The 20,010-nt window shown below is 28.2% G+C and overlaps 1 protein-coding gene across 7 annotated transcripts; it reads left to right on the top strand.

The window, feature by feature from the left end:
• The first annotated feature begins 982 nt into the window (after nucleotides 1-982).
• On the top strand, nucleotides 983-19,054 carry LOC132946679 (cystinosin homolog). Of its 7 annotated transcripts, none has more exons than XM_061016729.1 (12): nucleotides 983-1,686; nucleotides 1,768-1,913; nucleotides 12,664-12,752; nucleotides 12,809-12,899; nucleotides 12,999-13,181; nucleotides 13,911-14,051; nucleotides 15,495-15,591; nucleotides 15,662-15,781; nucleotides 15,924-16,094; nucleotides 16,331-16,448; nucleotides 16,515-16,617; nucleotides 17,324-19,054. In XM_061016729.1, exons 3-12 carry the CDS (start codon nucleotides 12,683-12,685, stop codon nucleotides 17,439-17,441), a joined length of 1,212 nt encoding a protein of 403 aa, XP_060872712.1. In that variant the 5' UTR covers nucleotides 983-1,686; nucleotides 1,768-1,913; nucleotides 12,664-12,682; the 3' UTR covers nucleotides 17,442-19,054. The 7 variants fall into 7 exon arrangements, with proteins under 7 accessions (XP_060872712.1, XP_060872710.1, XP_060872709.1 ...); XM_061016727.1 differs by lacking the exon at nucleotides 1,768-1,913 and having other exon boundaries at nucleotides 984-1,399; nucleotides 1,483-1,686; XM_061016731.1 differs by lacking the exons at nucleotides 1,768-1,913; nucleotides 17,324-19,054 and adding exons at nucleotides 16,685-16,752; nucleotides 16,824-17,116 and having other exon boundaries at nucleotides 985-1,686.
• Nucleotides 19,055-20,010: the final 956 nt, after the last annotated feature.

A 20,010-nucleotide genomic window follows, 5' to 3' on the forward strand; every position in this document is an offset into this window, starting at 1 on the left:
TCTACATAATATGTATTATAATAGGTATATAATATAATACAACATAGTAAGTTTATAATTATAACATTCATCGTAATAATTACGTTCGATTAGTGACGATTACGGACCACAGTCGTTTTCATATATTAATCATGTAATTATAATCCACTTATAATGCACAAGAAAACCTTTAAAAAAATGAGCTTTATATCCAAAACAATTTCAATATATAATTTAAAATTCTATTAAGTGCACTAAAATATGTATTAAACATTTTTAAAAGAAAATAAGAATGAAGTTGGGTCATAGTTCATTAATTGTTAAGTTAGACGAAATGTGCTAATAAACTAAAAAAAACAGTTATACAGCCTGTGTAAAATGATAAATAATTTATAAAATGTGTATAAAAAAAATGTGAAATTGTCGATTGGCGGAATTTGTTGATAATGCAGTAGCATAATGCAAAAACAGAAAAAAATTATAAAATAACATAAAAAACCAAAAATATCAAAATATGCAAAAATTTAAAATAAACATTTCAAAGTCGAATTGATTAGGTACGCGTGATAATATTGGAACTTTTTGCTAGGAAAGTCATAATATTATGTTATGCCAATACATTGAGCGAACAAAATTTGAAGGTTTCTATAAGTTCAATAATTGCCGGAAAAAACCTCAAATTGCAATTAATATTTAACAAAGTTATTGCGTGCAACAGATGAGCAGTATTGTCTGCTCTGCGTGAAAAACGTAAGTATGAGTTTGGCGCGGGGTGGAAACCAACCAGATTCTATTTTTTTCTCACAAAATAAAATCCGGCGGGTGCCCTAGCAAATGCGAATACGATTGGATGGTGGGGGGGCAAAATGGTTTTGAGGGGGGGGAGTGGATCGCGACAGGTGGAGAAATTTCGCGCGGGAAAGGCTCCCGAGGTCGCGCGGGCCAGGTATTGTTATTTATCATAATATTCATAATAATATTAACATTAATACAACGAAGAACGGTCGCGGCGACTGTCGCGCGCGCGCTCATTATTCGAAATCCGCCGCCGCGTGGCTATACGCTTTCCGCGATTGCGCCCGTCCTCCGCGATTCTTCTTATTTGTAAAACGCCGCAGTCGTAATATACTTAATAATATAATATAATTATATTTATTATTTGCAGATAAAAAAAAATCGGACGTCGATCTACATAAATTATACATAATATATATATATATACATAATTATATCATTATAACGTAGTATTACATTATTTACAATCGTTTTTTTTTTTTTTTTGTTGATTTTCTTTTATCTTATTCTTACATTATTCTTCGTCTTCTTTGTCTTCCTCGAATCTGACGCAAGCTGACCGTCCGGTTAGGTCATCTCGTATACTGTGCGGTCACCACCATTATTCCTTGCGCGTTTCAATATTGTACGTACCATAATGTTCTTTGGGAATAATGCGATTTATCAACAACATTATTAATGATAATATCATATCATAATCGTCTGCAGCTACCGCCGAATCGTCTGCGTTCCCTCCACCGCCGCGCGATCAAAGGCTGATAATATATCATTAGCGGCATTGCACTTACCGCCGAAGACGACCATCGATTGGGCACAGACGACAATCTCGCGCCAGTCTGCCGCCGACTGTCGCACCACTCGCCCGCGGAGCAGAGCTGTCGCCTGCCTCAGATATTATAAATAATATTGTCGGTAAGTTACTTACGGTATTACACACTATTATTTCGTTATTTCTTATACCTCGCGAAGTCCACTTTTCGGTTTTTGCTGTAGGGGAGGCCGGACTAGTTGTCACACGCGGGTTGGTTGTCACAATGTTAATAAATCTGAAACAAGACGGTACCTCCAAATAGGTACCTAATTTTTATCTCGACCAAAGACTGGTTGTAGTCATATAACGAATTTTAAGGATGAAAAAAGTGAGTTCTAAGTCTGTCAGTAATTTTTTTCTCGTAAATACATTTTATATATTTCACCATTTACATACTAGGAATATACCTATAACGTTGTAATTGTTAAGTTCACAAATAACTAGTGTATAACGGATATTTTGGTGTGTTATTTTCGTTTGTATTGAAAAGTAATATAACTCGACAACTCGTAAGGTTGATATTTTGTAATCAAATGTAGATTGGGGATTGTTGCATCACAAATTACGAGGGGTTGATTGTCATATGTGTTTAAAAAGTTCAAACTAAATATGTTTAAACTTATTACACTTTATTAACTTGTTGTTTTTTAACTATGGATTCAATTAATTTGTATGGAGTTATTCTAAATCTGACACAAATTCAACATTGAAAACTAAAAACTTAATTTTATCATTTCAATTACCTGGGACGATTAACCCCGTGATGATGTGACAACCAAGCCAGAAGTGGGGTAAGTTGTCAAAACCTATTTAATTTTTTTAAAACGATTTAAAGTATATTTTGACTTAATATAAGTGTTTGGTTTTTTAGTATGTTCTAAAGATATAGAATTTTAAAATGTTGAATAGTTTGACAAACGGCATTTGTAACAAAAAAACAATTATCTTTAAGAAAAAAATTAAATGGTAAATACTGTGACTCTACAAGTTGTATTATGCGATGTACGAGACTGCAGTTCTCGACGTCGTTGCAATATATAATACTTAGCTATTATATAGAATGCGATCGATACAATGCATTTTGTTTTGGGACAAATATTTAAATTTTTTATCTCTTTTGCGTACACTTTTATTTTTCCAATTGCCGAAATGTGCATACCTGTTAAAATAAACACCGCGTGGAACAATTTAAATATTTTGTTTATAATATAATTTTATATTATATTCTTGTGTAACATGGGAGCTGTTGTACGCTTTCGTTTTTATAATGACATCGATGTAGGTATACATTATTATTATATACAATTATTAGAAATTACAATTAAATATTATTTTGTTATTTTTCTTTCGTAAATCGACCAAACGAAAATGACAATAGTATAATATTTTATAGTCATATTTCGTTTAGTTCGCGAATACATAATATAAGTATAATATATAACATGGTAGATAGAGCTCTCGAACGGTTTATCATATGAAATATTTGAATAAAAATAATAATTATTAAGTTTATTGTTCTTCGTTTTCAATAAGCCCGGCGTACAATAGCTGTAACGGGATCTCGTCGCGCCATAAGCGCGTTGTATTACTTGTATTAATATTGTGCATCGTACACCGAGTTCAAACGAATTATCCGGTAGAAGATATTATTTGGTACCTACGTTTTATAAAGATATGGCTGTATAGATTTTCGGGTGAGATATTGCTCTGTACTAGATATTCTGTACGAAATCGGAGATAATATTATGTCAAACTGTCCCAATATTCTGTAGTAAGTTAGTATACTTGTACAGTTGTACAGAGTATATAATAGCTGGTTTATCGGTAAAACGAAATTTCGAATTGTTAGTATTCGGCGTTAGAGCGTAAACAGAGTAAATAAGTGTTATCTATATAGAGCATTGGCCATTGGATTTAAAAATCCGATTTGAGATATTGTTTTAATTTTTTTTTGTGGTCTTATCAACGTTTATATAAAAAAAAAATCGTTTAGAATAGAATTTAGAATATATTCGATATATGATTTCGTCAAACCAAATCAGACTGCTCCATAAACCTAATTGCAGTAGGTACATAGATGGTGATACTGTGCGAGGTTTACGTCTTGTCTCTGAATTTGAAATTTTCCTGCAATAATTCGGTATATTCTAATAATATAATACATGTGTAGTCGATACATTAATGCAATAAATTGAAAAAATAACTTAGCAATGTTACACGTTTATAATACCTATGCGTAAGACATTATTATATTATTTTATTCAAATTATTTATTTTAAAAAGCAGCAATTAATTCATCTGGAGTGGTTGACATGTTCTATTTGAAGTAAAATACACAAATGAATGGCACAAATAACAACAAACATTTCGTTTGACGTACAACTAGATACCTACAACCGATAATTTCTGAAAATTTGGTACGATGTATACAATATACTTAATACCTGGTTTATAATATATTATACTTATCAGTTATCACTAGTGAATTACACAATTATCAGCTACTTGGAGTTTAGTTTGGATTTGTGTCATATCTCAAACAGTTAGTAGATATAAAATCAATATTATAATAGTTGCGGAAAGTACTTCAGTACCTACGTCTTGTTGGGTTGAAAGCAAAGTGTTTATTTTTGATACAATACCATGACGCATTGTAACATAAACATGTATACATTGATAAAACAGGATAATTTTGATCGTCGTAAAAACCGTACAAATCAATCAAACGTGTCGTGTAGTTGTCCGAAGCAGTAAAAATGTAATTTATTAGAGGAGACGTGTAGCGTACTGGTTGTTAAAAAGATAATTTAATTGACCGGCTGTTGACCACAACTGTAATAACTTAATATTGTGTATTCAAACATCACGGCAAAAACATCGATTGCAATAAATTGGGATACAGGCCATACAGCTACATATTATAATATAATAGTATAAATACAAACGGATTTAACACAATTTATATTTTTTTACACTATATGTATATAATTTTATTATAACCATAAGTGTTTTAATCGAATAACGCGTCTAACGATAAAATATATTCGTACATAGTATAATATAGGTAGGTATTAAAATATCTCCTCTGCCCGGTGAACTATGACCTGCGTCGACTAGTCGAGTTTTAAATTTTAATGGTATATGTGGGAAATAATTACTTATTTATTGGGAATAGTATCTACCTACCTACTTACTGTGAAAATAAATAGTGCTTGATAAAAAAAAAACCACCGTGCTATACACCATATTCATGTTACTAATTAGTCATACCTATAATAATTAATAACTAATGATATTATTACACTATTATTAGATATTATCATTATCATTATTTTAAATTTTGTATACTTTAAATATAATCATATCAATTAAATAAATGGTGATGCACTATTGCAGGATACTTATCGGATATTATTTCCTCGGGTATTTTTCTCTTTCTGGTATAATATTTTTATACGACATTTTTACTTTGGATATTTTTCTTGTTCATCACATGTAAAGCAAGAAGTAAGTATATTACATACCTGCACAAGTATCTTGATCCGCTGACAGATGTATGTTTAAAATAATTTAAGTAATCTAATTTTGGTTTTTGAAACTAAGAACTAACTTTGGTTTTAACTAATAAAATAAAAACCCATCTGAAATTTTAAGAGGCATATACTTACTGTATTATAAAGCAGTAAGTAACCTTTAATATATCATTGTTTTATATATTATTAAAATAAACGTAAGTTTTTAAAATATAGTAACTGTTTTTTTTAAGTATAAAATGTGTAGTAGCCAGTAGGTACCTCTATATTATGATTCATATTTTCACGAATATTATAACATATTTTTTTTTAAACTGAATTTTATTAAACTTTTAGTTTTTACTTTATATATAAACACAAAACATTACACTTTCATATAGGTTATTTATAAACATAATTAATAATAATCGCTATGCAGCATTTAATTTTTCTAAAATGTAATGTTCAAATTGAAATATTAATAACTAAATTGTTTAAAATTTATAACCACGCACAAATATTATAGACTCTGCATGTGTCACACAAGATTCATTAATGAATGTTTTTCATTTTAAACGTTTTATCGTAAACAATTACTTTCGAGTAGAATGAGCCATATTTAATAATATCACGTATCATAAAATTTATAAACTAAAAATTGATTCTACACAATATAATATACAGGTATATATGGTGTATCTATGTTGTATGATATGGATTACGTATTATATGTATGAATATATTGTATATTTTTCGATGTTTTCAATAGTTCTCGACACATATTTTATAATAATCACCTTCAAACAATTTTTAAAAATGTCATTACCTACTCATTAAGCATGATTTTTATATACAATGTGTATCCACTGTCCAACACTATTACGTCTTATTAGAGTGTCAGACGTCAGTGTCCTATCCTTCAAAATTACAAACTTGAAACTAGTAATTACCTATGTTTTAAAATCTTAATGTATTTCAATAGAATAATATATTAGCTATTTCACCGCGTCTTATATACCTACTATGTTTAAAATTTTAACTATAGGTACCCACTGACATTTAAAATACCTATTGCAACTGTGTCATAGTATATATTGGCTTTTCGTTTTCATATAAATATTTGTAGTTTTTGGGTGTAAAAACATAATTTATACCTATAGGTATAAGGTTTGTATACAAAAAGTTATTTTTTAATTTTTAAATAATTTATCTGATAAAAACGATTTTTTATTAATGTAAATTATTTAAAAATTTAAAAATTCACAGTTAATTACTCTTTTACAACGAAATCGGAAATAAGAGTCATATTGTTATATAGTATCAGTTTCCGTAAGCACAATGTTTGAATTTTCTTATTTAATTAAAAAGTCTATCCTTAATATTAATTTGTTTTAGACTTATTTTTATTCTACAGCATCTGTACAGTCATAATACTTTTTGAAAAATAACTATATTGAAATAGAGAGTTTGGTGTTTATATAAGTTATAAGATCACTTTTTAATTATTGATTGATGTGATCTGTGGAAAGCTTGAAGAGGGGTGGGAAGGCTAAGCCCCCACCCAAAAATATCTTTCATGTTCCCCTAAAATCAAATAAAAAATAATTTAAATATTTTTCTACATAAGCATTATCCAGAATTATACGAAAAAATTATTCTGCGTGCGAAGGAGACAGATAATTTGAACTTCAACCGCTTATCTAATAAATATAATTAAGTTTCACAACCAAAATCACATCTTTTCGATATTATTACATTTTTGTTAAATTAGAACTTCGGATGGACATTGTATCAAATTTTTAAACTATAGATTTTTAAATTGAAAAGTTTTACATTTTAATTTAAAATACAGTATTTTCAGCTTATTTGACTCATATTGGGACCAGAGTATATGAGTCAATTAACTGAGTGAGTAAATAAAGCGAAATGTTCAAGAATTAAAATATATGAATATTATAAATCAATGTAATAAAAAAACTTAAATTTGGCCATGTATAGGAAGGTACTGATAAATATTAATTATTATTTATTTATTTATATATTTCAATTTTTAAATGTACGGTGTCAATCTTAAATAACAAAAACGTGAAAAATTATATCTATAAAAATATAAAGTATTTTATTTTTTCAAAAACACTGTTTTGTAAATAATGAGTTTGAATGATGTAAAAAAATATTATAAATCTTTTCAATACTTTATACTTTTTGATAGGATAATTCGAGGAAAAACTGATAATCGTCAAAATGTAAATGAAAAAATCGTGAAAATTGATTAAAAATTCAGGAAATGTGCACTTAAAATATCCATTGACCCTATCAACCATGTGTGTGAGTTCAATAAGTATATGAATTTTTTCTTATATGAATAAGTTTACATATGATATATAAGCTGTTTGAGTCTAATAGGCGAATGAGTCCATTCACCGCGGTGAATCCAATAAGCAGTGACTAATGTAATTAGTAAATTGTTTAGGTTTTGGATAGTTAGGTACCTATTAAACCAAAAGAAAACATTGCAGCGAGAAAATTTGGGTATTTGAGTATTCTATTACATTATTTACCATTTAAGTACTTTAAGTTGTTATCCCCCTCCACTCAGTCCACCAACCAATAATAACGTCTGATTTCCACTTATGATAAAAGTTTTGCGTGTGCTTTTTTGTTATACATCATGAAAACATTTGAAATAATACATCATCCACTTTAACAAGGACTAACGCGTCCATTGTACGTACTACTTAACACTTATGCATAATATCTATGATATACAACTATAATAGGTATTAATATATATACACATATTAGGTAGGAACCTATATTATACCTACTTAAATTTATATAAGGACATATTATTATAACCAATGAATTAGTGATTTTAATTCAATGATAGGATTAATTACAAGCTTAAAAGTTAAATGATTATAATTATTATTCTTTAACTAATTACTTCTTACTACAAATTACGATTGACTATTAGCAGCTATTTTTAAATATTACTACTGAGTTATCTAATAAGAAAAGATTATTATTTATTCAATATAATATTATGAATGTTCAACAAATAACATATTTTGTAGAAATTCAAAAATATGACAGAAGGCACTTATATTTTGTTTGATTATTATTTTTCCGTGATGAAAATATTTTTTTCGTGACCCTGGCTCATAATGTTATATTGATAAACCTTATATATTTTTATATTATAGCATATTGCTGATAGTTATTTTCAGTAATAATTTCAAATTTGTATTCATGAAAAAAAAATGTATTTAAATATTTTAGATAGACAGAATTTAATCAAATGGATGGAATGAAAATAAAATGTATTAACTCATCACATGGTGACTCAACTCGAACTACATAAGACATAACAAATACTTAAAATCGATTTAACCGATGTAACATATTATATAGATTTTTTTAATTAACAGTTTAGGTACATTAGCTTATACCACACCTAATACTCATAATAGTAACTATATCTTTTTTATTTAAATAATTGTCAAACATTGTTGTTCACAACGAAAAAACTTACAAAATGTATAGGTATCTATTATAGGTATAACCTTATTATGCATATTATTATGGCGAATAAAAACAATAAAATACTATGTAAAATTCGTTAAAATAATATAACTCAGATACCTAGTGATTGTTATTTTTATAAAACTAAATACACTGTTAATTTTTTTAAATAGTAATTTGATATTTGCATAATATATTGTATTGTTGCCTGATTTATATAATATATATTATATTTAAAATAATAAAATATATACAATGTAAAATTTTTTACAAAATGTAATTAATTTGTCATTTTTAAAATAGTGGTTTGTTGCCAGTTTGATATAAGTGAATCCATCGATTTTTTTTATTTTGAATAATAGTTAAAACTTGACAGGCTGCGGAATCAAGATGTAAAAAAGTTTGGCGGAAATGATACGCGCCTCAATCAATAGATTTATTACAGATAAAAAGGTCATTTCGACGCAATTGATATACGCCCTTTAATTTAAGTTTGAACTAATGAATGATCATTTTAGGAAATTGTTTGATAAGTTCACAGTTTACAGGAAGTCCGGAACAAATATATAATATATAGGTACATACAGGGTGATCCTTTTAAGTATTATCCTCATTTTTTTATTTTCAACTTTATTGAAAACATTTTTTTTACATAATATAATTTGATATCATTTCAAAACAACATTTCTGAATATTATTTTTAAATGACATTAAATTATATAAAAATAATATTTTTAAAAAGTTAAAACTTTTTGAAATAATGAATTTATGTAGACACTTAAATGGATCACCTGGTATATTTATATATTATATTAAACATAACGTATCACTGTAGTGTTTGTCCTGTTAGTACGTCTTATATGTTATAACCTTTTTCAACTAATAGTATTGACAAATGATTATCTACGCAGTACCAATTACAATTTACAGATAGCCACAACTTCCATAGTGACTATAGTTCATATAATTTTTTGATTTATTTGGATTAAAAATAAATTACATTTTTTGCAACTCTTAAAATTTGAACGTCTATGACAACAAATACCTAGGTACCTAACTACGCATTATATACATTATATAAAAGTATAATATACACATATTTAGTGTATAAACTATAAATACTTCAATAGTTAATAATTAGGTATCTACTATAACTCCCATCGGGTATTTAACTAATCATGTATTATGACTTATGAAATTAAATTACCTGTATAAGGCCTATTATAGTACCAATTATGTAAAATATTGCAACATTAAAAAATGCTCATAAATCACAAAAAAGTTGCAGAAATATCGTAAAATGTTCGGCAACTGCGGGTACTGCTCTACTGTAAAGTTGAGGCGTCGATTGATCCGACCTCGTCATTAAGTATAAACTATAAAGTCACTGTAATAAAGCACGCCCGCAGGATAAAATCCCACCTGGGGCAAGATATAAGAATGACTTAAATCTAATAATAGTTTTAGTGATTGATACTAAAGTACATGCAGTTCAAAAGTCCCAGCTGGGGGGGGGGGGGTGGGCAATGGCCGCATTGCGGGAGCCCTTGACTGTAATATAGGTGTTCAATTTAAATGCAATGATATATTATTATTGTATACAAAATCTATTCTGAGTGGAGATGATCAGTCAGCACTCGGCATATGTCACTACCTATTATAAGTACCTACTACCTACCTACCTAAATTGGTATATATTTCTGATTCTGGACTGGGCGATGTATATTACCTATTGATTTTACAATATGTACTGTATAATACTGTTTTTTGATTTCTTGTGGATACACGATAATACATATATTTTTGAAAGAATGCATCGATTTTCAACTTGAGTATCTATTCTGGTGATAAAGTGGAACTAATTGGTACTATTTAGAGCCGAGAGGTTAAAATGGAAAATTCTCTGTATAGTTTCAAAAGCGTCAAAATGTGAGGGTAAATTCAAAATAATCTTTTTAATATAGTAATAACAACTTATAAGAAACCATGTATTAAATATTTCCAGTGTTTTGACCTAGCAAAAATGTTTTTATTTAAAAAAATTGCAAAATTCACTTGCTTATAAATAGATCAAAAAGAGTTAATATATATATTATAATGTATAGAAAATATTAATATAAACATTTGGTGAAATGTTCAAGTGTTTAAGGTATACTACTCTAATATAAAGCATTAAATCAATAAACCTAAACACACAAGCTGAGTGGTTAGCGAATCTGCTGAACGCAAATTTGTCAACTATATTAGATAATATGTAGGTATATGGCCTAATGGCCCACACGGGCGTGGGTGGTGGTCGGTGGTCAGGGAGAGAAAAAATTAATAGTGTAGCTCTGACATCCTCACAATCATAATAATAATTTTAATTATTATGTAATATTATGTAATATTTGACGCTCTTTGATAGGATCGATATCATGCCACCGCCGTCTGCCACCGAGAAGGTTTTTGTTTTATTGAAATAATAGCGTTAAGAGAGTACGTCCATTTGTTGTCTCCGTTCTACAAGTACCTACGTAGGTAGCACAGAAAATTTAGGCTCAGCAGATCATGTTTAGCTCCGTTAGTTCAAAAATTAGAATTAATCGACCTATTATGAAATTTGATGGCAATAATATTATCTGTGTTTTAATGTGGGTTTTTTACGATGGTTTAATTGTTTAGCAAGTTATGCGTACCATATACCTAATATAGCGTCAATTAAAAATGCTTATAACTCACTTAAAAACTGAATCACCGTAGAAAACCCACTTACAAATACGGATAATGTTCTTACCATCACGTTTCGTTTTAGGTCGATTCACTCAAATTTTTAAACTAACGGAGCTAACTCGATCTGCTGAGCGTAAATTTGCTATGTTACGCACTTGTAAGACGGAAACAACAAAATATATCAGTGTAGCGTCCCCTTAACACTGCAGCTGCAGCTGTACCGTTATCAGTCGCGACCGCCGACCCGTCTTATCTCAAGCGCGCGCTCGTTTTGCATTCAAAACTTCAAAAAACTATCGCGTTACTATAATATAGTCTATTATTGTTATAGTCGCTTATTGTTTCCCTGTTCCCACTGCATAATAATTAATAATTTTTTATTGAATATTTTAATACCCGAGGATGACTATAATATTTTATGCACGTCCGCGACCTACATTGTCGAACAGATCGGTCAGATCGACATTGAACGTGATGTAATATTTTAGCGATTATAATAGTCACGTTCGAAGTGTTACGGCCGTATTTGCGATGATAACGGCCGGCTGAAAACTGTGCGGACATTCATTGATTATTTTTTTGACCGGCTCGATCGCGCGATCGCCATCGATTCAGTTGTAACACAGAATATAACAATATTGTAACCACGATTGGTTGTAACATATCGATTTAACTGATTTTAGATTGTAGGTACATCGTAGGTACAGGCCATACAACCTTGTTTATCGTCTGTTCGGCGTATCGTATTTAAATAAACAACGATAATAATATTATTATGATAATAACATGTTCCTACACGGTGGTCGATTCGGTACGAGAAAATCGGACAACTTACTGTTATGAATAGTGTAATACGCTTCGAGTAACTATAGAATAATAATAAAAATAATAAGATGTAATTATAAATATTCGACCCGCGAGACGGACGACGGACGAATGCTGGCACCGCAGTTATCGACTGACGATCTCATTATTGGTAGTAAATTAATAACGAAATACTATTACTACGTTATGATGTGTGCGAGTCGAGAATACAGTGGCGCCGATCGTTCTCGGATGATCGCACATGCGTCCGATCGGCAACCACGACTGATGTCGGGTACCTAACGAAACGAGTAACGACCTACACTCGTCACAGTCGTCGTTCGATCGATCTCGGTTTCGCGTTTTTTGTCAGACAAATAATTGCACGCACACACATGTGTTACCTATGTAAATACAAACAATTACAATACATAATTAATAATATGATGCACATGTTGTTTGGGCTACAATTGCGTCAGAGTGTGTTCGTTTTTATTGTTATTCAACATTATTTTTTTTCCCCAGCCACATCAGTCCGCAACCGATGGCAGTCCGACCTGAGAAATTCACCATGAGGAGCATTGCTCGAGTAGCGTTCGTCCTGATCGCCTACAGTAAGAACCATGTCGACGTTGTGTTTTAAGTTAACATTAATTGATTCTTCTGACAGGTGCATCCCGTGCATGTGCGAAATTTTCATTCAATACCCAGGATTTGGTATTGTTGGTGAATGATTCAGCAACGCTCACATTGACCTTAACGTATGTACATTGAAAAAATATTTTATTTTTGTTTTTGTTTCCTAGGTACATACAATACCTATTTCACAGTTTAATCTGACCTGCACCTTTTTATTCCAGGGACAATGTACCAGAAAATACCACATTAATCCTCAGCACTAATCATAAAGACTTACTGACGACAAATATTTCAAGAATAGAAGTCACCAATTCTACAGGTCCAAATGTATGGCCAGTAGAGTTGTTTGGTCATGATGCCGGCCACGATTTATTAAAAGTTGATGCTTATCCTTCTTCCATAAAGTAATAAAACCTAATATTACACATATTTTTAATTGTTTTCGTTTTAAGCATGAGTGCTTGACAGAACATCCAAATCATATCAAGTGAATTTATAGATTACCAATGAAAAAATAAATTGTTAGACCATTGATATATTTATAAAGAAAATATTTATTTCTTATAAAATTTATTCCTGTATTCACTGAGTTCAAGTGGTTTATTCAATTGTTAGTGTACCTATTCAATACTGAACTGTGTACCTACTACCTATATAGTATTTGATATAAATCCTTGACATGAGGCTGTTGCAGATTACCTTCAGCAAATATATTATATTGCTTAATAGCACAATTATTATTACCTTACATTTAATGACTTGCTTAGGAAGTTGGTAGAAAAGTAGTTTTAATATAGCATATAGGTATTGATTATTTTTTATACAATGTATTTTCATAAGAGTATTTTAATTCAAAATTTTAAATCATTAAAAAAATTAAGTTTTCTTTTTTGAAATGTAAATAATGTTTTGCATAGAACAATATTACAATACCACTGTATTTGAAATATATATGTTATATCCCCTTATACTTTATATCATGGAAAAATTATATGCATTTGATTTTAAACAGTTATATTTAATATAAAAATATGGGGATGTTTCATGGATTCCTACTTATAATATAATTACACTTTCAATGTTTTTATTTTTATTTTGCACAGTTATATTTTATATTAATTGTATTATTACAGATCCAGTGATGCTTTTGTGCGAGTCACTCTGCAACATTCTAATGAATTGGCTTTATTCAGTGTTGTTGTTGGATGGATTTATTTTGTTGCATGGTCAATATCATTCTATCCTCAAATGTATGAAAACTGGAAACGTAAAAGGTGACTCATACTAAGGCTTTTTTCTAGAAAATATAACCTATTATCAATATTACTATGTACTATAAATCGTATAAACAATTTAGTTATATTAAAGAATAAATATACTTGCTAAAAGACACAATTTATTGATAGTTTTTTCTTTTAAAGATACAACTTAGAAGATTGTATGTTAATATTTGACTCAATTTATTAATAATTTTATAACTAGAAATATAATGTGCTTTAAGACAAACCACTTTTTATTGTAAAGTATATACATAGTACATTAGTATAAAATAAAATAACCATAATTTTTACCAACAGTATGTCTTCTTATACATTTTGATGGAAATGATAATTTTTGAATTTTTCTTTTTGGTTATAAATTTATAACAATTTTACATAATATTATGTAGACCCTGTGACTTACTATAATTAATGTGCTTCTTATTTGTATTAGATTAATTGGGTATGACTAATTTCTATGGAAAATTATGTCCCTATGTTAGTACATGTGTACCAAGAAAATAAAAATAATTTGGTAAAAATGGACATGCCCTTTTCTGTAGTAAGTGATTCAAATGTTTTATAGACATCTTATATAATACATCATATAGTATGGCTGCAGAGGTAGATATTATTACAAACACCTGCCCAAGAAGCCTTATTTTTATTATTATAACATTTATAACATACAAATGTATAATAATTAACTAACTACAACCTTGTAATTTAACATTTTTAGTATTTAACAAAATAATTTCATGTTGTATTAAGAAATATTTTACTATTCATTTTTTAATGGTAATTACTAGATATTTGATGAAGTATTAATATAATTCAATTGAATTATTCTACATGGTAAACATCCGTTAGACAGCTTATGTATAATTTATAAGTGTTAAAACAATTTACGACCTATTAAAAATTTCAACAAGTTAAAGTAAAAATTTGAATGTACTAATGCCAATTAGTATTTAAGTTGTATTATTATTATTTAGTTAATTCAATTAAAGGGCCTTGTCTTGTATCACTAAAAATTATTTACAAGTATAGGTTGTTGGATGTTTTTTGCATTTTGGTTTTTATAAATCATGTGTAATGCTAACCAAGATATTTACAGATTGTATTTATTCATTTTTATGTTTTATTTTAATGGCCAACAGCATTTATAAAGCCACATATTAAATGACATAACAAATACAAATTTAATTATATAAATTTGTTCCACTAATCATCAATTTTAATTTAGTACTTAAATGTCCGTATGCATTGTCCATTTGTATGTCACATAAGACATAGTTTAACATGCCTTATGTGGCACATAAATTGATTATGCATATGGACATAAGTCTTTTTTTATATAGTTCTTCATATTTTTGATAATATTGTAGTATAACACTGCACATGCAGTTTAGATTAAAATCTGATTAATTTATTAATATTTTGTATTATTATTTCTAGTGTTGTGGGTTTAAACTTTGACTTCATTGCATTGAACTTGATTGGATTTATGTTATATTCGATGTTCAATGTTGGTCTATGGATACCTGAAATTGAAGTAATGTAAATAGTCATCAATGTCGTTTGATCACCTTATATTTACCTGTCTGTTTTTTATGATTGAATAGAAAGACTACTCTGCCCGAAATCCTCGTGGACTAAATCCAGTTCAATTAAACGACATATTCTTTTCTATTCATGCTGTATTTGCTACTTTCATAACTGTGACCCAATGTTATTTTTATGAGGTAATCTTCAGTTAAATTTGTTTATTGAAATTGCTTATGTAATAATACTATCATTATTATTATATTATTGCATCACAATATAAAACATGTGTGTTATGTAAAGTAGTGTCCTGTTTTAATTAAATATATGTATATTTTGCAGAAAGGTGATCAACAAGTTTCTCGGACAGCGAAATCAATCATGTCCTTTTACGGATTGCTAATAGCCATACTATTAGTTCTAGTATATTTACAAAAGATAGTATGGCTGGACTTCCTTTATTATTGCTCATATATCAAGTTGACCATAACACTCATCAAATACATTCCACAAGTATGTGTTACACTCATCATCTAAAAATGTTCAAACCAGTTATTTTTTAATAAATTATAACTTTTACTAAAACAAACATCTCCAACTTTAGATTATTAGTGGATCATTGTAATTGGAAGTCTAAAATTAATATATACTTAAATTTGTTCTTGGTTTTATTCATGTACTATTTTATTGAATACACTATAGTTATTTTATATTTTTTGTGTTTTACAATAAAAATAATTTATTTCTAGGCGGTAATGAATTACAAGCGTAAGAGTACAATTGGTTGGAGTATCGGCAACATATTCTTAGATTTCACAGGAGGATTACTTAGTATATTGCAGATGATTATCAACGCATATAACTACAGTAACCATAATTTTTTACTGTAAATATTTTGTTTATGAATTTATTAACCTTTTTTTTATATTGTAGATGATTGGGCCTCAGTGTTTGGCGATCCGACCAAATTTGGTTTGGGTTTGCTGTCAGTGATTTTTGACATATTGTTTTTCTTACAACATTATGTATTCTACAGGTATGTTCCACGATTGATATTTTGCATTGTGCATGTTGTAGCTTATTGCATGTTTACTGTACTGTAGCCACCGTCTGCTTTTTGAGAAAAAATCAAATAAGATTTGGAAAATGTAACCCCTGTCTTGCGCAAATGGTTCTGGTGATATTACGATTATCAAAATAAATGTACACTTAATGAATCTTCTTATTCTTTAATATTTTCAGTCCGAAGAGTTCGAAAATATATGATCTCACAGGTTGCACGTAATTTTAGTATTAAAACTATAATTTATTTTTAATATTATTATAATTATTATTAGTATGTTTTTGTAGTATAATATGTAAAGTTTGTTTTATGAATTTAACTTAATTAACTGAGTTCATGTGAATAATTATTATTTTACTAATTGTTTTCATAAATACTATTGTTATTGTATCGTGTTCAAACAATATATTTTTGTTTATTATCATTCAATTTTTATTGAAAACAATTATAAAACTACATGCGTTCATTTGTATACTTTTGAATTTATTCATCTCTACTTGTTTTGTTCCTTAGATTAGTTCTGTATGCTTTTAATGTAGACTTGTACAACATTCTGATTAATAATATTTCTAAGGCTTAAATGCAGCATTAGTATCTCACAAACTTCAAAAAAGTATCACCTAAAATAGCATACAATTATTGTTAATTATTATTATTGTTGTTATTGTTTTTTTTCTAGTGGAGTTAACTATGCAGAATTTGAAAATTGTAATGTGGTAGAAGTGGAGAATGATGAGGTTACTAATTCAGAAGAGCACACTAAACCAACTGATAAACCAGATGACCAGATATGTTAAAAAAAAATTGTTTATAATTTTTTTATTCTAGACTGATCAGTCAATAATTTAACTATGCTAAACATCTATATTGCGTAGGTACATCCAAACAAGACTGAACTTATCCACTAACACCAAAGTTATTTTAAGATTTACTTATTTTCTTTTGTACAGTATTTATACAATGTTTTATACTTATTTAATAACTTTAATTTAAACATAAATGTGCAATACCATTTTTTATTGGAAAACCCTCATTTTTTCGATCGAAACTTTTAGGTAGAGATTTTAGAGTTTCAGGTGGCTTGGCTATTTACAAAGCCATCCTTAATGTATTACCTAATCACGACCTGTAAAAATGCAATAACTAATATAGTAATACATTACCTATTGTGTATTGTATAATATAATGTGATAAAACCAGTAATTAAATCTCAAACCACTGTGGAGTATTAAAGGCATTTATCATCATAACAATTGTATAATGATTACATTTTCGAATTAATTGAAAAACAAATGTAGATGTGAATCTTGTATACCTACAAAACCTTACTAACTTTACTACAATACTACACTACTAAACTAGATAATAACCACTAGGCATTAACCATGATTAAATAATTTTTTTTTAATTGAACATATTATGATACCATGAATCATGATTAAGTTATTGGATTTTGGTTTAGTATATTGCATTGTGGTAACATTTCATGTGTCTATAAAACTGATTGTAATTTAGCACCCCTGAAAGAATAGTGACAAAACTTAAAAAAATTGTTTTCGAGTTATTACCATCAAAATTTGCAGAATTTCATGTCTTTATTTCTGCTTTAAATAAAATATAGTTTATTTGTTTCCAGATGGAATACCGACACTTTTTAGATGTGACTTTATTCTGGCCTGACTTATGTTGTTACACAATATTTTTCTAGCCAGAATAAAGTCATATCTTAAAAGTAACAGTTTCACACATGGAAAATTATTTTAATTTTATTAATATAATACTGTTATACCTATTATAAGAATAACTATAGTAGTTTTATCAATATTATAATATGTTGTATTAATAAATATTATCTCAAAAGTACTACCTAATATTTTTTTAAGATAAAATAGATACCTAAAATTTATCAAGTAGTTAAAACATGTAACAATAACAAATATTTACATACCTATTATTTTATATTTAAGAGTTATCAATCTTAAATGTTATAAGATAAGTTATACATTTGAATGTTATAAATAATATTAATAAAACAAAGGTGAAATGGTACTCATGTTATTTTAAGCATATATAAGTAAACTATACAATATTAAGAATAATATAAGATTGAAAAATGATAAATTAATTAAAAATCCTATTTATAATGACTAAATTACATAATGAAACATTAAAAGTCGATTTCCCAACATTTTGATTTGCGTCACTATTCTTTCAGGGGTGTGATTTATTTTAAACATGTAAGAATCGGTCAATATGCATAAATAATAGTGTTTATAGTTGTCAGTTGGTTTATAAATATTAAATGTATATTATTTTGTTTATTATTGATTTTCAAAATACTAATGTTATATAATATACATTATAAGAACTATTTGACTATAAAAATTAAAAATTTTAAATTTTAATTTAATTTAGTTTACAAGTATCTGAGACTGGAAATAATGTATGATTACAAATTACTGTCATGACTCATTAAGTATGGTTTACCATTGATTTGATTTCAATTGACTTTAGTTAAAGTATTTACACTAAATTATCAGTATTTTCTATTTACCAATTATATAGCAAAATCAATGATTAAATTAAATAATATTTTCTGAACTAGAATTAAAAGAAATATTATTCAGGTACTATTAATTATAATAAAAAATAATGTGAAATCCTTGACCCCTAATGTTGCCATGTTGGCAGAAGTAGTAATACTATTGTGGTTTCCACACCTCAGTTGTGATACCTACCGCACAAAGAATAAGAGGAAAAAAGGCCCCTAATGTTTGAAGTTAATACTTTGTAGCCTATGTTAAACTGCATGCCTATCATATTACTGTAAACTGTTCATCAGTCATCACTACTGCAGTCTTGAAAGATAAAAATTGCTTTGGTTACAACATAGTAAACCTATCGATGAATCAAAAACTGAAGTCTGACCAAAGTCCTACGTTTTTATCAGACAATTAGGATCTAAATACCACTTTTTTTTATTGTAATGAAGAAAATATCTAGTATTAGTGTCTTGGAAGTGGACCAACAATTATTGCTGTACTCTGTACCCATTTTATGAAATTGGTGGATGTATGATCGCAACAATAACTTAATGATTAAAACAGTAAATGGACATTTCCCCACAGACTGTTTTCGGTCTAGTAGGACATTTTCTACCCATTTTTTTTAAAAGTTTATTATTGACTAATAATATTGAATTTAATAATACAATATTATTTATTATTTAATATGAAATTATTTTTTTTTAAATAAAATATAAAATAACATAAACATTTTTTTTATATATAATAGATTATACATGTATATTATGGTTGATCTACTCAATTACTTGAAACAATAAACAATTTAAAAGAATTAAGTATA

Source organism: Metopolophium dirhodum, chromosome 6, assembly GCF_019925205.1.
Source record: "Metopolophium dirhodum isolate CAU chromosome 6, ASM1992520v1, whole genome shotgun sequence".
In the NCBI taxonomy this organism is placed as follows: domain Eukaryota; kingdom Metazoa; phylum Arthropoda; class Insecta; order Hemiptera; family Aphididae; genus Metopolophium; species Metopolophium dirhodum.

Excerpts from the sequence above, each read along its gene's own strand:
- LOC132946679 (XM_061016729.1), top strand. The coding sequence starts at position 12,683 with ATGGCAGTCCGACCTGAGAAATTCACCATGAGGAGCATTGCTCGAGTA. Across the intron at positions 12,900-12,998 it reads ACGCTCACATTGACCTTAAC|GGACAATGTACCAGAAAATA; the intron begins GTATGTACATTG and ends TTTTTATTCCAG. Across the intron at positions 13,182-13,910 it reads GCTTATCCTTCTTCCATAAA|ATCCAGTGATGCTTTTGTGC; the intron begins GTAATAAAACCT and ends GTATTATTACAG.